The sequence below is a fragment of the Cryptomeria japonica genome, chromosome 11 (assembly GCF_030272615.1).
Source record: "Cryptomeria japonica chromosome 11, Sugi_1.0, whole genome shotgun sequence".
Classification (NCBI taxonomy): domain Eukaryota; kingdom Viridiplantae; phylum Streptophyta; class Pinopsida; order Cupressales; family Cupressaceae; genus Cryptomeria; species Cryptomeria japonica.
In genome coordinates, this window is record NC_081415.1 from 134,363,142 (window position 1) to 134,382,300 (window position 19,159).

The 19,159-nt window shown below is 39.4% G+C and overlaps 1 protein-coding gene across 1 annotated transcript in view; it reads left to right on the forward strand.

The window, feature by feature from the left end:
* Nucleotides 1-9,788, forward strand: part of LOC131032676 (DNA damage-binding protein 1) — a 236,564-nt gene extending 226,776 nt beyond the window's left edge. The window contains exon 19 of the mRNA XM_057963716.2: nucleotides 8,961-9,788. Within this exon, the coding sequence (XP_057819699.2) occupies nucleotides 8,961-9,542 (582 nt within the window). The 3' untranslated portion in view covers nucleotides 9,543-9,788. The remainder of the gene's footprint in view (nucleotides 1-8,960) is intronic.
* The last annotated feature ends 9,371 nt before the right edge of the window (nucleotides 9,789-19,159 follow it).

A 19,159-nucleotide genomic window follows, 5' to 3' on the forward strand; every position in this document is an offset into this window, starting at 1 on the left:
AGTATTGCCAAGAAATTACAACTCTACTAGAATTGATGCGATCTTCTAAGGTGATTCAGTGATTTTCAAATCATCAAGGATATAGATACTATCATAGAGATACATATCAATACTTCCAAGAACGATTGAAATTTTTAAGCAATCTCAATATTTCCAGTTGACCACACAAGGCGTCCTTAAAATCAGTAAGAAGCTAGTGGGTTGGAACGTGAATCTCACCAAAGATCAAGCACAACACTTAGTCCTTCAAATTTAAACTTAAATACTACTTCAACTGAGAGTGATTCAAGAAAATAAACAATCATGAAGATAGCTACAAGTATTGCAATAAAACACCATAACTTCAATATTTTATTGATCTCAAAGCCAAATGGACAACAATTGTTCAAAATTCTTTCTTCACTACTCAATCTTGCTACACAATAACTTTCTTCTCTCTAAGCTCTCTCTCTTCTCTAACTTCTAACTATTATCAAAATGAAAATGAGTGAGGGTGTATATAGCATCCTCAAATACAATGAATGGCCCAGATCGAAAGAAGATCAACGGCTGAGATTTTGACGCCTAAACCCTAATTAGGGTTTGTTACAAAAAGGTCCCCATTTAGATGAACATTATTAAATGCATAGCCAATATTTAATTGGCACAAATATAGAGGAAACATAGACCAATAGGAATTAAGCTGCCACATCATCCTATAACAACTTTTCATCTAGAATTTTGTTCCCTTTCCTATGCTCTTTTTTAGCATAGCCAACGAATCTGGACACAATTCCCTCAATCTCAGCAATAGGAATCTCAGGAAGATTCTTCATTCGTTCTTCCAAGTGAAGGACTTGATCAAAAGCAGTGAGAAGAGCTGTCTCCCATCCAGGTTCAAGTTCTTTGATCTTCTCAATCGGGAACATAGTAGTGAACATCTGATCTCGTTGCTCATCTGTGATGATGTTCTCCTCTTTGCAAAAGATGACCTTGATTCTCTCCTCCAACTCTTGGATGTCCACATCTGTCTCAATCTCGATCCGCCTGCCAAGAATGGTACACAACACTTCAAACACCCTATCTTGAATTGGATGGATGATACCTTCCACTTGACTGCATTTGGTGTTGATGTCTTCAAAGAGGACCTCTTTCATCTGGAGCAGAGCTGACCACTGTAGAAGGTTATGGGTTCCTCCATCCATTATCTTTTCTTGTACCAGAATCTGTCTTGGTGTTTGTCTTATCACTTGCAAGACAGGAATGATAACATCTCTAGTGTGAGTGAAAGCGGCAACAGTTATCATTAGATTATGGATAACTTCAAGGACCTGGATAGCTCGATGAACTGTCTTCATCATTCTTGTTGCAAATTCAACGGCTACCATGTGGGATTTATCAATCCAAGAGCTCATAAGCTGAACCAAGCTCTTGACCCTTTCTGCTTCGCCAACTGATTCAAGAGGAAGTGCTTGTAAAGGAGATACTGCTGGATCTTGACGTCTCAAGGGCTGATTGAGATGACTAAAATAGCCTCTCCAAGCATCGACCTCTCTCTCAAGCTTCTTATTCTTTTCCATTTCTTCTTTAAGTTTGTCTTTAAGTGCTTCAAATGAATCGGTTGCCTCTTCCATTGCTTGTTCGGTGGTAAGTGGACCAAGCTCAAATGTTTCTAAGTCATACTCATCTGCAAGAATCTCACCCTCATACTTGTCCACTACTGGTGTAGCTATTTGCAATTTCTTGGATCCTGTCTCATCCGTTATTACCTTGGACATCTTTGTGGCCTTTTTCTTTTCCATTGCCTCTTGAGAATTTCCTATAAGGCTTTCTAAATCAAATACATCTTCTTCCTCTTCAACCACAACCACCCTTGTTAGTCTCTCTTTTAACCAATCCGGGATGGCGGATCTTGTTTCTCTTACTTGTATTTCTTTAAGCAGTGGTCCATCCTCTCGGAAAGGAGATGTCGCTTCATCATCATTCTTCTCTTCTTGTAGCTCATTAGCATCAATTTGGGGAGATTGACTTGATGAATGTTGAGGCGTCTGTCCCTTTTCTAGCTTGTCATTTTGTACCATGGATTCCATAGATTCATCCATTTCATATACCATCTTCTCCTTGACCTGCCTTCTTTTTATGTCGAGAAGATGTGCTTGGTGGGTGATCGGGGTTTGTTTTCTGCTTCTTCCTGGAGGGTTCCCTTTTCTCAGGTCTTTCCTTCCTCTTTGAGCCTTTGGAATGAGAAGTATTCTCACTCACGCTTGCTTCTCCTCCTTCTGGTCTTGCTTCCAAAGTGAATGTCATTGATACATTCTGCTCCTTCAACTTTTGATGTTGTACATCCACCCATCTGCGAGTGCACGATAAGACGGTAGCCATCTTAGCTCTCAAGTCTAAAACCTTGGGCTCATTCCAATCTATCTTCACTTCTTTGTCTTCTTTCTCATAGGACGACTGGAGGTATCTACCATTATCCTGGGCTTGATCAGCCACTCTATAAACTTTGTATTTCTTGATGAGATCTAAGGGTAGCCTGGAATGCATCTTTCTTTTAACCTCGAAATCATTTGGGAGATTCATCCAAAAGTCCTCCACCTGAAACTCATGTTTGTACTTCTTATCGATTGTCTCCTCCATATAACCGTGAGGATCAAAATTCTCCCGCGAGGTAAAGGATGTGAATGAATATAAAGATAATTCCTTCTCTGCATCTTGTGAGGCTTGAGTGTTAGGACATACTTCAAGTGAATTCCCTAGTGTGATGGGCACAGGAATTCCATTTCCATGCTTATGTCTGGATGCCTTCGCATAAGCTACCAACTGTCTAGTTACCTCAAGTAGCACTATCCTGTCTGTCGGATATCTCGACAACATGTAGGGAGGTGAAGGACACCCTTGAACTCTGATGTATGTAAACTTTTGAAACTGGATGAACCATGCACCATACTTCTTCACAAGCTCTTGTGCATCCAGAGATAGTCGATTATGAATCCCACCTTGCAATATCTTAGTAATGTTCATCGTGAAGGTGTCATTGACTAACTTGTAGTCACTTCTAGGCGGATGATGCAGATGAACATAAGAATCACAAACTCTCATTTCTCCGGGTCCTCTTCCAATCACTCCTCGGTGAGGTAGTCCTGCATACTCGAAACTCCTGATTAAGGCATATATAACATATGAGCTCATGTGGAATGATTTGGTGGGTCTTAGCCTTCTCAACTACACGTCCAAACAATTGCTAATAAATCTGGCCCAATGAAGCATTCCTTTTCCTTGGACTATCACTTGAATGAAGAAGAATATCCACTTTTCGAAAAAGAAGGCTTGAGGAGCCCCTGTAACTCGATTGAGCAAAGTTATCAAATCTCTGTATTCCTCTTGGAAGTCGATCCTATGCGGTGTATTGGGAATCTTGTTTAGGTGAGGCCAAATTTTGAGCAACCAATTTTTATTGATGAGATTCAAACAAGTCTCCGGATCATCTTCATAGATCGACCTCGCTCCTTCTAGGCTTTTGTAAATCATATCTTTATGTTATGGAAGATGAAGAGCTTCACTTATAGCTTCCTCTGAAAGGTAAGCTAAGATGTTCCCTTCCTTGGATACGATCATCCTTGATTGTGAGTCATAGTGGCGGGCACACTCGATCATCAGCTCATGACACTTGACTACGGGAGGGAAACCTACAGCCTTGATGATGCCACTTTCAATTATCCTCTTCGCAACAGGTGATGGCTTGCCAATGTAGGGGACCTCTCGAAACTTCCTCACGTTGAAGTTGCCTAAGTTGGTGTCTCCGATATTACTCCATTTGGACACGATCTTGGTCTCCAATTCGTCATTCTTCTGATCTTCTTTGATGAGAGCCGGGCGACTAGTAGATACTCCGGCCTTTGGAGTCGCCATCTTGACACCTACACAACATTTCAAAATTAGTCCTTGAGCATTAAAGGGTAGAAAATAAGATTAAAAAGGAGGATCTAAGATATTAATTAGGAAATTTCATGATAAATCTAGAATTATTCATTTCCTAATTAATTAATCAACACTTAGACTTTTGTAAAAAAAATGCCTAAAAAATTAAGTCTTGAATAAGGATATTAAGATAATTTTGCCATACCTCCTCTTGAGTACTCAAAAAATACTTGACAATGATGAAAGAAAACTAGACTTTGATGGACAAGGCCTAGATTATAGTCCTCCCTTGGATGGATTGCACCTCCTCTAGCTTCAAAAGAATAAATTCCACCCTCCTTAGTATCCACACTTAATAGAAATTCGCATCAAACATGCTATATTTCGCTCCTCAAATTCGCACTTCAACTTCGCATTTAAGAAGGGATGAATGAATGATTAAAACTTGAACAAAGCATCCCCTTTATATAGAGCGCTCACCTCTTGTTTCCCCAAGGCCGACTTGCTAATAAAGAGGTAAAAAATAAATAAAACCTTTAAAAAATGTGGGCCGACTTGCCAAATAAAGGCAAAATAATGCCTTGAGCACTTTTTGATAAATTTTAATTTAAAAATTAATTTTAGATGTCTCTAAGATGCCCCATTTGATTATTTCAAGGTCAAAAATTAATTTATTAAATTAAAATGCCTCTAATTTAATGTGAATTTGATTTAATCTTTCCAAAGGCCTCGAAGTTAGCAATTTTGGGAGATTTGAGGAATATCAATGCTTGATCAAGGTATCAACGAAGAATGCCAATAACTTCGCCCTGGACCCTTAGGAAGGGTCAAGAGCGATTTTTCAAATTAGGCCTTGAATACCCCATTTTTATAAATCCAAAACTTCACCTAGGCATTCTAAATGACATCTTTACTGGAGTTTGGGTTTGATTTCACTTGAATTTTGGAAGAAAAGTGCATTTAGGGTTTTTTTGCCTCGGACCCTTAGCAATGGTCATGAGCGATTTTTTCAAATTTGTGCTTACTCCTCCATCATTTTAGCTCCAATCCAGCTTACAAGGTTACGCAGTGATTCTCTTCATTCATTTCATGCATGCTTGGTTTGTTATTACAATGCAAAATAGGTGTTTTAAGGATTTTCGCCCTGGACCTTCAGCAAGGGTCGGGAGCGATTTTTACAATTTTGACTAAAAAAATCCTCATTTCCTCATCTAAAAACTTCTTCACCAAGCAAGATCATGTTTATGCCTCTTTTCAAGATGCCTTTGATACTTTATTTCAACCAAACCAAGCAAGAAAATCCTCCTTCCAAGTTTTTCGCCCTGGACCCTTAGCAAGGGTCAGGAGCGAATTTTGCAATCTAGACTCAATCCATCATCATTTTTTGCTGAAACTTTTACTCATCACTAGGCAATGCCCTTCCTTATCGATTCCATCCAAGTTTGCTTTGTTTCTGCAAGGTAAAATAAGAGTTTTTCAAATTTTCGCCCTGGGCCCTCAGCAAGGGTTAGGAGCGATTTTTCTTTCCTAGCCCAGGATCATCAAGTTTTGGAAACAAATCTTTACTCATCATGGTTTTAAAGGCCACTTTTACCTCAGGATATCCTTGCCTTAGCAAAAACTCAAGAGAAATAGGTTGACTTTGCAATTTTCGCCCTGGGCCCTCAGCAAGGGTCAGGAGCGATTTTGAGTTTTTTGAGCAAATTCTTGATCATTCCAACTTCAATCCACCTCACAATGCCGGGAAATATCTTTCTTCTTGTTGATTATCCAAATTATCTTCACAAGATAAAACATACCTTTTCTCATCCACTCCAATCATAGAAATCGTTTTGTCCTTGCAAGAAAGAGGTGTCTTTGAGAATTTTGCTCTGGGCCTCCTGAGAGGGCCAGGAGCGAATTTTGCAATTTTAACCAAAATGCTTCACTTTTCACTTTGAAACTTCTTTGCCAAGTAAGATCTCACCCTACAATATGCTATGAGTAGGATTTCATGTCCAAGAAAGGTAAAATAATGTGTTTACAAAGAATTTCGCCCTGGACCCTCAGAAAGGGTCAGGAGCGAATTTGCCTTTCCTGGGCAAAACTCCTTCATCTTTTGATCTTCAAACAAGTTAGGGGGTTCTATTATGTTCACTTCACCATTCATCACGCCTTTGACATCTCAATTTGACCAAACAAGGCCAGAGATGACTCCAATAGAGATTTTCGCCCTGGACCCTCAGCAAGGGTCAGGAGCGAATTTCTCAATTCATGCTTGTTCCATCATCACTTCAAGTTGATTTCTCCTCTCCAAGGAAGAAAACACTATTCCTCTCTCATCCATACCTAAGCTTGACTTGATTTTGCCAGGAAAATAGGTGATTGAAGGAATTTCGCCCTGGACCCTCAGCAAGGGTCAGGAGCGAAATTTAGGTTTTCAACAAAGTCCTTTATCTTTTCAAGTTGAAACTTTCTCAGGTGGGTAAAGGGAGATGCCTTTATTTCACTCATGTTCAAAACTTGATCTTTTTTCACTGCAAAATAGGGAAAATTCAAAATTTCGCCCTGGGCCCTTAGCAAGGGTCAGGAGCAAATTTGCCTTTGTTGCCCAAATTTCATCAATTTTCATGCTTTCAAACCCTCAATTGCATCAAGTGACGTCCAATCTTCCTTCCGGGAGACCCTGCACAAAACAAGTTAGCCAAAATTAGTGACAAATAAACTTAAACAAAATTTTCGCCCTGGACCCTCAGCAAGGGTCAGGAGCGAAATCTTCATTTCAGGCTAAACTGCTCAAATTTTAAGTTTCAAACCATTTCACAAGGCAAAGTTAGGTCATTTTCAAGGCCAGGAACCAGTTAGCAAGTCCACTCAAAACAAGAAATTGTGCTTAGAATGAAGTTCGCCCTGGACCCTCAGCAAGGGTCAGGAGCGAATACCTATTTCAGGCATCATCTTGCTCTCCAAAAATCGGTCAAAAACCTCTCCAGGCAAGAACACACAAATTCATCTCCAAACACGTTAAAACTTAGTCAAAATTATGAAGGAAATCCAGTCTACAAAGAATTTCGCCCTGGACCCTCAGCAAGGGTCAGGAGCGAATTTGACATTTTCAGGCTCTTGATCCATTTCATTCCCTATTTAACTTAGCCCACTAGACTCACTTTCCTCACTGACCAAGCTTAGCTTACCCAGACTTAGAAACAAACTGGACCTTACCCGAGCAAACCCTTCCTTCAATCTAGACCTGTCCTGAGTCCTGTCCTATCCCTGACCTAACCAATTTGACTCTCCTGAAGGGTATACCTCATTCTGACAATCCTGAATCTTCAGGAAGACTAACAATTTTCCAAAATTTGGTTAGACTTAACTTGAATGAAACCCTAAAACTGAGCTTCCAAGGTTCAGCCCCAATCTAGCTAGCTCAGACAGACCACTCACTCACTCAAAATCCTAAAAGCAGAGAGAAAAACAAGCAAAGAGAAGGTAAAACCAAAAATCAAAAGAGGGGGTCCCCGTTCTAATGGGGTGATGTGTGAAATGGTCACAACAATACCTAACAGGGATCATGTGAGAATAAATCCTCTCCCCAATCTCTTGTCGCGCAACATACATTTTGGTTGTTCTTCTATTAATCAAAGGAAGACATATCCATGACTAACCACATGATGCATATGAGGATTTCGTAACAATTTCAATTTATAATGCCGTAACAAACAGAAATTGAAGCATTATTTAGGGTTTTGGACATATGAGATCTTGAAAATTTTTACTTGTTATTGGAATCATTATGAAAGTGCTTTTTCTAACTTGGAATCAGCCTGAAAGCAGCACATCAGAGATGGAATCACGAAGGATTATCAGTTGTTGATTGATTGAAATTGTTTTGACCAGAAAATGCCAACCCTGCTCAAATCCATAGGTGGATTGTTTCAGAATCTGTTTCTTGGATGTTTTGCACAAAGAATTGTTTTGATTTTGTGTCGATTTGGTAACACAAGTTTACACATTAAACTGAATATTTCAAAAAAAAAAAACTGTAATATGATGATATCATTGATTTAAGATTTACAAACTAAAAATAGAAAATGCAAATGCCAAAGCAGGGCCAAGTCTTACCTTCAAGGCTTGATGAATGTGTTGAATGGTTGATTGAGGGATGTAAAAAGTTTCTTGCAGGCCTCAGGGATCCTGGGGTGCCCCCTCAACATGCCTTAGAACATCCCCTTGGCCTCCCACCATCCCAGGGATGTGGGCTATCCCCATCCTAGAAATGGCCACTAAGGACTCACATTCTAATGCTTAAAAAGCCACTTCTTGTAGATAGGATCTGTAAGCAATGTCAAATGTAGTAAGATGAATGAAAATCGAGCTGCTTGCTTGTTCTTTTGATTTCCAACTGTTTTGTTTCAAATTCGGTGAACAGGACTGTGTACTCTTGTTACGTGAAAAAACATGTGAAGTTGCTATAATTGCTTGCAGTGAATGCTATGAAGTGTGATTCATTCGGTGGGATGATTGTTGTTTCTGTGTGTGATTTTCCAGTCTTTTCTGTATCCAAGCATCTTCTTTCCGTGTTGAGTAAGGAAATGTTCAACGTGCTGCATCCTTTTCGGAGGCCATTTTGTTAAAGAAAGGAAAAAAGTACATTTTAAATGCTAAAACCATTTGGTTCTTGCAAGGACAGCCTGCTTATATGTGGCCCACAAAGAAGTTTTAGTTCTAACGTTCCAAAACTCCTTATTTTGGAAGCTATACATATATGAACTGCCAGAGCACAAAGTTAAAAATGTTCAAAGATTTTAGAATCCATAGAGATGATGTATGCTATTTATTCTTTGCCGTTCAATAGCCAAACAGAATTTGTTGCATTATCTTACATGAGATCTCCATTGATTATTCTGAAATTGCTAAGTATGTTTTATGTTTCATATTAAGCATGGTCTCAGGCACTTTGTTCAGTAACTGACAGAAGTGATTTGGTCTTCGGTGGTATTTTCTCAGCTTATTTTCTAACTCTCATATTTTAGCACAGACAGGTTTTTTATCCTACTGAATTTCATTGTTAATTTTTGCAGCATGAGGAAGGGGCTATTGAAGAGAGAGCTCGTGACTATAATGCAAATTGGATGACAGCTGTTGAAATCCTTGATGATGATATCTACCTAGGAGCTGAAAACAATTTCAATCTTTTTACAGTCAGAAAAAACAGTGATGCTGCAACTGATGAAGAGAGAGGGAGGCTGGAAGTTGTGGGTGAATACCACCTTGGAGAGTTTGTTAATCGCTTTAGGCATGGATCTCTTGTTATGCGCCTACCTGATTCAGATTCTGCTCAAATTAGTACAGTTATATTTGGAACAGTTAATGGAGTGATTGGAGTTATTGCATCTCTTCCTCAAGAGCAATATCTATTTCTTGAGAAATTGCAACAGAGTCTTGTCAAGGTGATAAAAGGAGTGGGGGGCTTGCTCCATGAGCAGTGGCGCTCATTCAGCAATGAGAGGAAGACTGCTGATGCAAAAAATTTCCTAGATGGTGATCTGATCGAATCATTTCTGGATCTCAGTAGGAGTCGGCAAGATGAAGTTGCAACACTAACAGGTTTTCCAGTAGAGGAGCTGTGCAAGAGAGTGGAAGAAATGACTAGATTACATTGATAACGAGGTGATTTACCAGAATCAAAATATTTAATTTTGTACTCAGATTAGAGGAGCTTGTCTTTTTGAATGTGAGATATATGTAGAGTTTTTGGCAATGTAGAAGTCTAAACCAATGTCAAGTGTACGAGTGCCTTGACCAAGTCACCACTGTTGTAACGAAATTGTGGATGGCTTGGAGTTGCTATGTTAAAGCTCTATGTTTTGGCAGTGTGAAATTAATGTGGAAGAATGATATTTTATCCATACAGAAGCCCAATTCATTGCCATTGAAAACAAGTAGAGTATGAATGAAAATTTAATAAAATATTTAAATATAGTAATCAACTTGTTTAAAGAATCTACAATTAAATAACATTTAATTACTTACAATAACATTTATAATCAGGAAACATTCACTGTTAAATAGTGACTTATAATAACGTTTTTGATGTTGCAAAAATTGCAAATATTTATAAGAGTTTATTTACAATTACGGAAATATTAGAAGTGCAGAACAATGTAAGTGTGATTTGTTGGAGATGGGTATCTGAAACCAGACTACTGGGGATGTAACATCCAAATATGGTGATGAAGCTTTGTGAGAGTTGTCAAAGATGAGAACAATGTTTTTGATAATGTTAACGATATTCCAAAGATGTGTTTCTACAAACAATAAAATAACCCTAGTTTTTTTTTTTCAAATTGGTTCACAGTTTCAAATTGTTTTCAAGTAAATTTCCATAACATCAACTCTATAAACAATAGCACTCAAATTACTCAGATTAAAAAAGAATATGATTTCAAAATAGAAATTTGAATAAAACCTTGTAGCATAATCAATTAATTATTAGAAATTATTGAGTAGCTGAAAATGATACAAATTTTATATAAGCTTACAAATATTGCTCTTTAAGTGTTTACAATGTTTGCATTTATAATACTTAAATCTCAATGCCAAAGCCTTTTCAAGGTCAAATCTAAGTTTGGTATGAGGCTTGTGGTGACCTTGTTGCGGAATTGAGGCTCAATCTATATAGTTGGGAGTCTACCTTCAAGTTGCCAAAGAGCTTAGGTGTGAAACTTGTTAGGATTAAGGTGCCATCTACCTTTTAAATCCTATGACATGATTCTAACATCCTTAGAAAGTGTTGTAAGGCACTTAGGGGGCATTGGAAAAATATTTATTCTCACTATTGTTTGTAACATAAGGGGTGATAGGTTCCACTTGTAGTAATAAAGGTGGATTGAGAACACAAATATTTAATATTGTTTTCCCCACATGTGGATGCCTAGAATAATATTTAGTAATGGCATGGGAAGAGGACAAATGAGTGACCTTTGGGCTTCTCCAAGTGTGTGCTTGGAAGATGCAACATGTGTCTCTTGATATTCTACCATTTATTGCATTTGATGTTATGTTTATCTTCCATGTTTGGGTGTCCAAGTTGGAAGTGTTGGAGCCGAAATTGGTGTCCTTTCACATTCTATGAAAGTAATCCAAAGGTTGGGGACATTTAGAATGAAAAGCCTTCTTTAAATGTTTTGTTTGGTGGTTTTGAAACACTTATTATTCTGTATAAACAACTCTCTGGATGCAGAAATATGAGAAACAATTGAATGTAGAGTTACTCTGTAGGAACAAGGATATTTGGGAGGCATAAGGAGGTTGTTCACAATTACATGTGTTGCCATGTTGGAGGCAAAGAGGAGAATGAAAGTGAAAGTATTGTAATCACATTTATTTTTTGATAATGCATACTTGGCCTCTCTTCTTGGTGGAGTTTTTTCGCAAGGGTTTCTCCACATAAATCCTATGTTATGTGATTATATTTTATTGTTTATTTGTGCCTCATTGCTGCTATCTCATGGTAATGTAATTATTTGTTTATTTCTATTATAAGTTCACATAAGGTGGTGTTTTTTATTAAAGGAAAACAAGTTTTGAGGGGCCCTAAAACCCTATACAGAATAGGTTTTGGAGGGGCCCGCAACTCGAACCGAAAGATAAGCATGAAAGTCCACCCAAAGAAACAAAACACAAATGAAACTCGACACAACCATACAAGAGATGGGGTACAACACAAGAAGGACCCCCAACAAAAAACTAACGGGTTGCAAGAACCAACAACCCTCACCCTATCAAGACGGCTCAAGAATTTGGCCTACCCTTGTGGGATCAAAGGGTCATATCAAAAGAGGACTGAGACAATTTATATTTCTTACTTTTAACGATAATCTATCCCTCCTCAACCCTAGCATCAGACTTTTGCCAAGATAATGGGTCCAGAAAAGAGGACCTCCCATCATCAGGAGGAACAGAGGCAGCATCCGGAGAGACAGGGACAATAGAAATCTGAGAATCAGACAAAGATCCAACAGTAATTTGGGAAGTGGGAAGGTCAACCACCAAGGGAGAAGATCCGACATCCTTCAAACGATCAATTGGGATGCCAACACAAGCATCCACACACACCTGAGGCGGAGCAAAATCTGAACCAGAGGCATAAAGGCAACAACATCGGCCTGAGGAACCTGTGCAACCACCTGGGAGAAGCTTTTCTTTTGAACAAAGTAGTGTTCAGAGGATGCACCCTTCCACCAAGAAACGTATCTTTTTTTCTTTCTATCTATTTCACACCGTGCAACAACATGCCCAGTCTGGAATCACTTTCGACATCTGAAGGGGATACCCTCAAAGTCGAGCGGTTGTACCCAGGATCCCAAGGAAGATTCAATCTCAATCTCAGCTGGGAGCCCTTTAGACACATCAGTGTTAGCCAAAGTCCGAGCATAAGTAGAATGATAAATATGGGAAGAGTCCTTATCAATCATTAGGAATTCACCAAAAGCCTCCCCCACCTCCTCTAGCAGAGAGTCCGTCCAAAGATGAAGGGGAAGGTTAGGGAGCCTAACCCAGATAGGAAACTCATTAAAAGAATCAGTAGATGGGTTAAAAGCCGAGAACCAGGGCTTAACCATCAAAACAAATTTACCCTCCCAGCTAAAAGGATTGTTACATAAAATTTTCGATCTATCCTCTGCATTTTCAAATTTAGCAATGAAAAAACCTTTGGTTAAAGGAAAGATGTTAATTGAACCCTTTAAGATTGGTTCCCAACTTTGGGAAATCCAGGTTTGCAGTTGAGGAAGGCTTGGCCAAAAGCCTCGAAATCTGCAAATCGATCCATGAGACTCAAACACAAAGGAGTTGTGGATGATCTCCTTTTCAGTGTCAGTAGACACCCTGAAAGTCAAGGGTTTGCACACGGGAACAACCACAGGCCCCAAGTCACGGTAAGTTCGATCCACAGCCGAGGGCGCCGAAGGCACCTGATCACCGTTCGCTGTATCAGGTGCATGATCAGTCTTGAACCTGCTAGGTTCAGCCACAGGGGCAACCTTCAACTTCACCCCAGCAAAGGAACCCCCAAGAGGCGGAGCAATCTCAACATCCATCCCCGAAGAGGGTGATGCCCGAGTTGAGGATGACAGTCGAGCAACTGAAGCAAGAGGCGAAAAGCCCCTCGAACCCCCTGCCATAGCACAGACAGGGATCCCCGCAGAACCCTCATTCGCAGCACACCGAGGGGAAGCACCACCGACATCACGAATGGGAACCACTGACACAGTCGCAATAGGGGATCGCGCAAGAGGTAAGACGACAGTAGCAATCGATCGAAGGGCAGGCGGTGTCGTTACCCACGACTTTAGGGCAGTACTTTCAATTATTCACATAAGGTGATGTTATTAAGCATGATTACTAGGCTAATTTTTAGCATCGTAAAGGACCTAATCATGGTATTTTCATATTAAGGCAATTTAATTTTTAGATTTGCATATAAGTTTTAGATTTTCAAGTTGTAATTGTCTAGAACTTATATCTCATCTTTTGATTGATTATTTAGATAGATTGAATTTCACACTTTGTTATTAGAACTCGTGTATTTCTCAACATTTGCTATAAAAAATGAAGGTTATCTGGTATTAGGTATTCCTCTATTTTTTATTTCTTAGCTTGGAAAACTTGTGGGAATTTGTTAAAATGAATTAAAGGTTTTTGAAGGATTATGGGGCTATTTTGTAGATTAACTTTGTGTTACAAATTTGTGAGATTGGAAGCCATGGGCATTGTTAATGTGATTTATGTTGGGCATTGGAAGCTCATGATTGTGGATTTTCTTGGAGTTGGCTATGTTTTGGTAACTTGGAGCTCTTCTTTGATGGTTTTGTTATTTTACTTTGTGGTCATGTGCAGTGAGCAGGTGTTTATATTGGATGGGTATTGATATTGCGGTCACATGAAAAAATACCAACTACTTGGACTACATGTTGGAGTGCTTATGTTGGGTTCATGGTTTTAGCCCTTGGTTGCGCTAAGGCACTGGAAGATAAGCCATTGACATCTTTTTGAGTTGTGGGGTTGATATGTTTCATATGTTTTAAGCTCCATGACAACTTAGCTTTCTTGTTCGGTTGTAGTTTCTCTTGTTTTCAACTATTGGGTTTTGTAGACCTATGCTTATTCCATTATTCAAATTACATGTTTGATGTGAATTTATAGATGTTTAAGTGCATTTCATATTTACGGTGATGATTTTATAGGTTTTACATGTTGATTAAAATATATGGTGAGTAAATTTTTAATAAGACTATATTTGGGGTATTTTTAATTAAGACAATTATAGGTTTGCATGCTTGCTTGGAAGGTTCTTAATGATATATTGTTACTTTTATGTGGGTTTTCTTTGCAAATTAGGTCTATCATTGATCTTGGTGTTTGAGTGTTGCAAATCCACATGTAATGCTCAATTATCTTTGTTTTGTATAAGATTGATGTGCGGTGAAACCTTTTCTAATTATTTGAGATTGGAGCACTGAATATGTATTTCTCCTTTTGAGATGTTGTATATGTGAAAATCTTATAAAATTTCCTTATGTGTATTCTATTTGGTAGGATTCTTGCCCACCATTATTACATTTGTATGTTCATTGCAAGTGAGAAAATTATTTTTTAGGGGAGTACTTGATATAGTTATTCATTTGAGTCTTAGCAGTAGCATGAGAAGCTATGTTCACTTTTAGTAGACTTTCAGTGGAGTTTTGGTAATGCTATTGATCATGATGCCATGCATAATTGGGTATCACTTTCAGTGGGAACTTTAAGCAATTAAATAATGTATTCTATCTTCTTTGTTTCAAGATTTTGGTTCTAAGTTGTTCTAGTGTGTAGTGAGCCATGGATAACCTTTGATTAGAAGATAGATTATCTTTTGCAATAGTTGTTGGTATCATGTGGAGCTGTTTGATTCTACTTTTTAATTGTAATGAGAATTTGGCATCTTTGGTTCTATTGGCAAAGGATGTGCAACAATTGTGTCTTATTGGTTTGAATTATGTAGAGAAAAAGTGACAAAGAATCGATTATAACTTGAGATCGGGATATGGGATGAAGTTGTGCACCTAGATTTGGTAGTAAAATTTGGAGACGAAGTCACCCTGCAAATTTGACAAAAAGTTGTCCGGACCATGGCCGGAATGTACACAGTCCTCCGAAAAATCCGTGAAACGAAAAGGGTTTTCCCGCCTCTGCAAATGAAGCCCGAATCTGAAAGTATAGCTGCGCAACTGCAACCTACACACATAAAAGATAGGAAAATGGGTTGGGATTGGGGGTTTGCCTTTAGGTCAAACCCCAGTTTTGGAATTAACAAGGTAATGAAAGAAAGTACTTGCAAGTAGATGTAAATGAAAAACTAATTTATAAATCACCTCAAGGGAGGTTGTAGTAGCAATGTTGATAGAAATGCTTGTATGGAAATGTATGTTGAAATCAATCTCCTTTCCAATGGTTGAATCCTTGACTTGAATGCAACCCCTAGCCTTGAAGGGAGATTTGAGAATGCTCAATGTTGTAAAAGAATGCTTGAATGCTCTTGAATGCTTGATGACTTGTGCATACTCCAATCTTATCCAACTTCAACTTATGCAAATGAGAGGACAAATGCCCCCTTAAATACATGTTTGGTGGATTTGAATTTCGTCACGGGCTGACATCGGGGAGGTTTCCTGCTCGAGGCACAACCCACAAGGCATGCTCTAGGAAGGGTCTTGCCCTAAAATAGGGCAAGAACAGGGGCACCACGCCCCTTTTCTAGGAGGACAAGGGCGCCATGCCCTTGTCCTGGGGGGGACAGTGGCTCCATGCCCCTATCCTACCCCTTTCTCCAGAGCAGAATGCAGTCGATGTGATGCAGAGTCCAAGGAAGAAGATGTTTTTGCAAGCCGAGCACTCTTTGGTCTCCGATCAGGCTAGAGGATTCGAGTTCGCATGCGTGAGGACCCTAATGCAGTCGTAAATTGCTAGGGTCGCAATTTTATGACACTACAAGATCATGGTTTGACTCTTCCCTTTGGGAGCTCTTGATCTTGAGTTCTTTGATCATGTTGGGGCGACAAAGGATTTTCAGTTAAGACATGGTTATCACAGAGCCTAAAGAGCTTGCTTACATTGTTTAGTGGTGTAACAGAGGAAATTTGCTACCTCAAGGATGAAGAATCCTAAAGAACAAATTGACCCTCTGATACCTCACTGAAACTGGCGCTAAGGGTGAGCCAAGGGATGGAAATAACAAAGTGAATAAACTAACCACAATTCGAAGCTCTCAGATGACACAAAAGGATCACACAAAAAGTACAAGACACGATTTTAATGCAATAAACATAAAAAACGATAAATCTAAGATAATGAGTCCAAAGTATGAAATGACTAGGATAAAGTAAAAGGAGAAAAGATGAGAGAGACTCACAACCGATCCACGAGTGGAGCCTCCCACAAAGTGAGTATTCTTCCATGATTGGAGCCTTATGCAAAGTGACTATTCTTCCACGATTGGAGCCTCCCACAAAGTGACTATTCTTCCACGATTATTCACCTACACACAAACAAGAGGGAAAATGTTGGGGTTGTGTTTTGGAGCTTGCCTAAGTCAGACCCCCATTTTGGTGTTTCCACCGCCACAGACAACCCAAATAAAGCCACAAGGAAATGAATGATGAAGTTGATGGAAATATAATGCAGGATAAAAGAGTGATAATGCGTAAAATGAATGAAAAAGAGAATGAGTAAACTCCCCTTTTCGAAGTGCTATGAAGATGGTGTTGTGAGATATCTGGAGAGCTGCAACAATGGTGGCCTTTGTGAGAAAAGCTATGAACATTGGCCAAAGAGATTGCCAAAAGCTCCAACTTGCAACAAGCGATCTCACAATGCCAAAAGATCCCAAAAATGCCATCAAACAAGAGAGATATAGGCTTTGGACCAAAAACTGACGTTGATGGGTGCATGCAGGGGTATTATGATTCTTTCCAGGTGTAGGCGTAACACTCAAATGACCACCTGTAAATTGTTAGATTCACGCGACGCTAGTGCGCCACACAGACGTCTCCATGCCACGCTATAGTCCCGAAGGTGATAGGTCGATAGAATTGGTAAGTTCCAGTTTGAAGCTGACGAAACAATCTCGATGGACAAAAGGACAAAGATGGCGGTACATGACCTCCGATGACATGGAGGAAGGGGCCATTTGTCACATTGAATTAAATACGATACAATTTTTGATATTTCATTTTGCCTCTACTTTAGCGAGTATGTCTTTGCTGAGAGATGTGAAGATAAAGTAGTGGAAGATAAAGAGTTATGACTGGAAGGCAAAATCTCGGTGATTAGACAGGGTTTCCCACACTGAAACGAAGCTGAGATTTAGAAATAGATATTGTTAACTGATACATCGCAAACATGTTAGCTACAGACTAATATGTCAGATTGTAAGATAAATGATAGATTTATATGGATGATAAGATACCGTAACAGAAACAAACCTCGCTTTGGAGGAAAGCCCATTATTATGAAAAAGATACAAGATAAGCGGTCGTCGTGATATGAGATGCGTCGTTATGGATAGAAAAGTGTGTTATGCTAGATAGCCATATGATAGGGCGATGATATATGCTAGTATGGGTAAGCATACAATAGGGTGAGATTTTGTCGGTCTGGGTAGCGATATGCTAGATAGCCATGCGATTAGGCGATCAAAGTTAGATTTGATAAGTAGTAGATTGGCCCCTACCAAGGTGACCAAAAGAGATAGGTCAAATGGTTTGGCCCCCATCGAGGCAAAAAAGATCAAGTGGTTTGGCCTCCACCTAGGCAAACATGATAAGGAAAAGATCAAGTGGTTTGTCCCCAACCTAGGCAAACATGAAAAAGCGATCAACAAGAAAAATAAATGCAAGAAGCTAAAAGACAAAATGCAGATTTTGCAGAATTGCAGATATGATGGCCCCCCCTTAGAATGATATGCATGAAAGGCATGCGATTCCAAGGAAAAGATTAGTTATGGCACGTTAACATAGCAAGATGTTTCCATGGAATGCCACTAGTAGCTAGTGACACATAAATGTCCACAACATAAAAAATGAAATGCAAGAGGATAGGGGGATCAAATAGTTTGGCATCAGAACCCATAACACTAAGAAGAGATATGCAATACAACTATGAGATGGGTATATCGTCATAGAGTCAAAGTTATCGGATCTAAAGAAGAGCACATGAAGACAAAGACAAAAATAAAAATTTGGGTTCAGCATGGAAGAAGGACCACAATACCCCCAACGCTTTCCATCGTCCCCAAATATCAAAAAAGAAAGATACGACAGATAGAAGAAGTAGAGAGACAAAAAGGAGATATACGACATAAAATATCTCGTATCTGAACACCTCCTGAGTAACTCGGGTCCTCTAGGAGAGAACAATAGATAAAATCAGTCAACCTCTCATATCCAATTACCCACGAAGTAACCTGGGTCCTCTGGGAGAGAACACACATATAAAGAAAGCACGAGGGAACACAATGAAACACGCACACACAAAAATATGGAGGTAAGAGATAAATATCCTGAAGATCATCCCGTAGGAGATCATTGTCCTCCCAATCTAGATCATAGGGAGAAGGAGGACGAGCTCAGAGAGGGACTATCCCAAGAGCTTCACTAGATGCCTCACCAGTAGTGAAGGTAAGGGACGAAGAAGTAGCAACATCTGCGTCCATAGGCTTAGATGAGGCAAGGGTAAACAATCGCGTGAAGATCGTAGACAAGGCCGAGATGTCCTCCAAGGTGTTGAACAAGAAAGCCTTTGTAGAGGAAGCAAGTGACTCACTCAAAGAGAATGAGATGATAACAAGACTATTGGCTTCTGGAAGGGGCGGTGACAAAATCAGGAGAAGGCGGGGCCTTCTCGATCACACACACAATAATAGGGAAACCAACATGCACTGAAACAGACATAGAAGATGGTGAGGAACATACCTATGAGGATTTTTGTCGTTGAAACTCTAGAATGGGGCCCTGCTCAAACTTGCATTTGGGTCGAATAGGAGAAGGAGGTCTTCGATCAACCATAGAAAGTTGAAGGACTCTACGAAAGCTGTGATGCTGGAACAACTACGAAACAGGGGGGAGCAGACAAAGTTGTGCTAGGCACCACCTGTGTATGCAACATATCAATGGGCCAAGACAATGGAGGTATGCCTGACAAAGTGGTGATGAGGGGTGGCTTCAAAGGAGTGATGAAAACC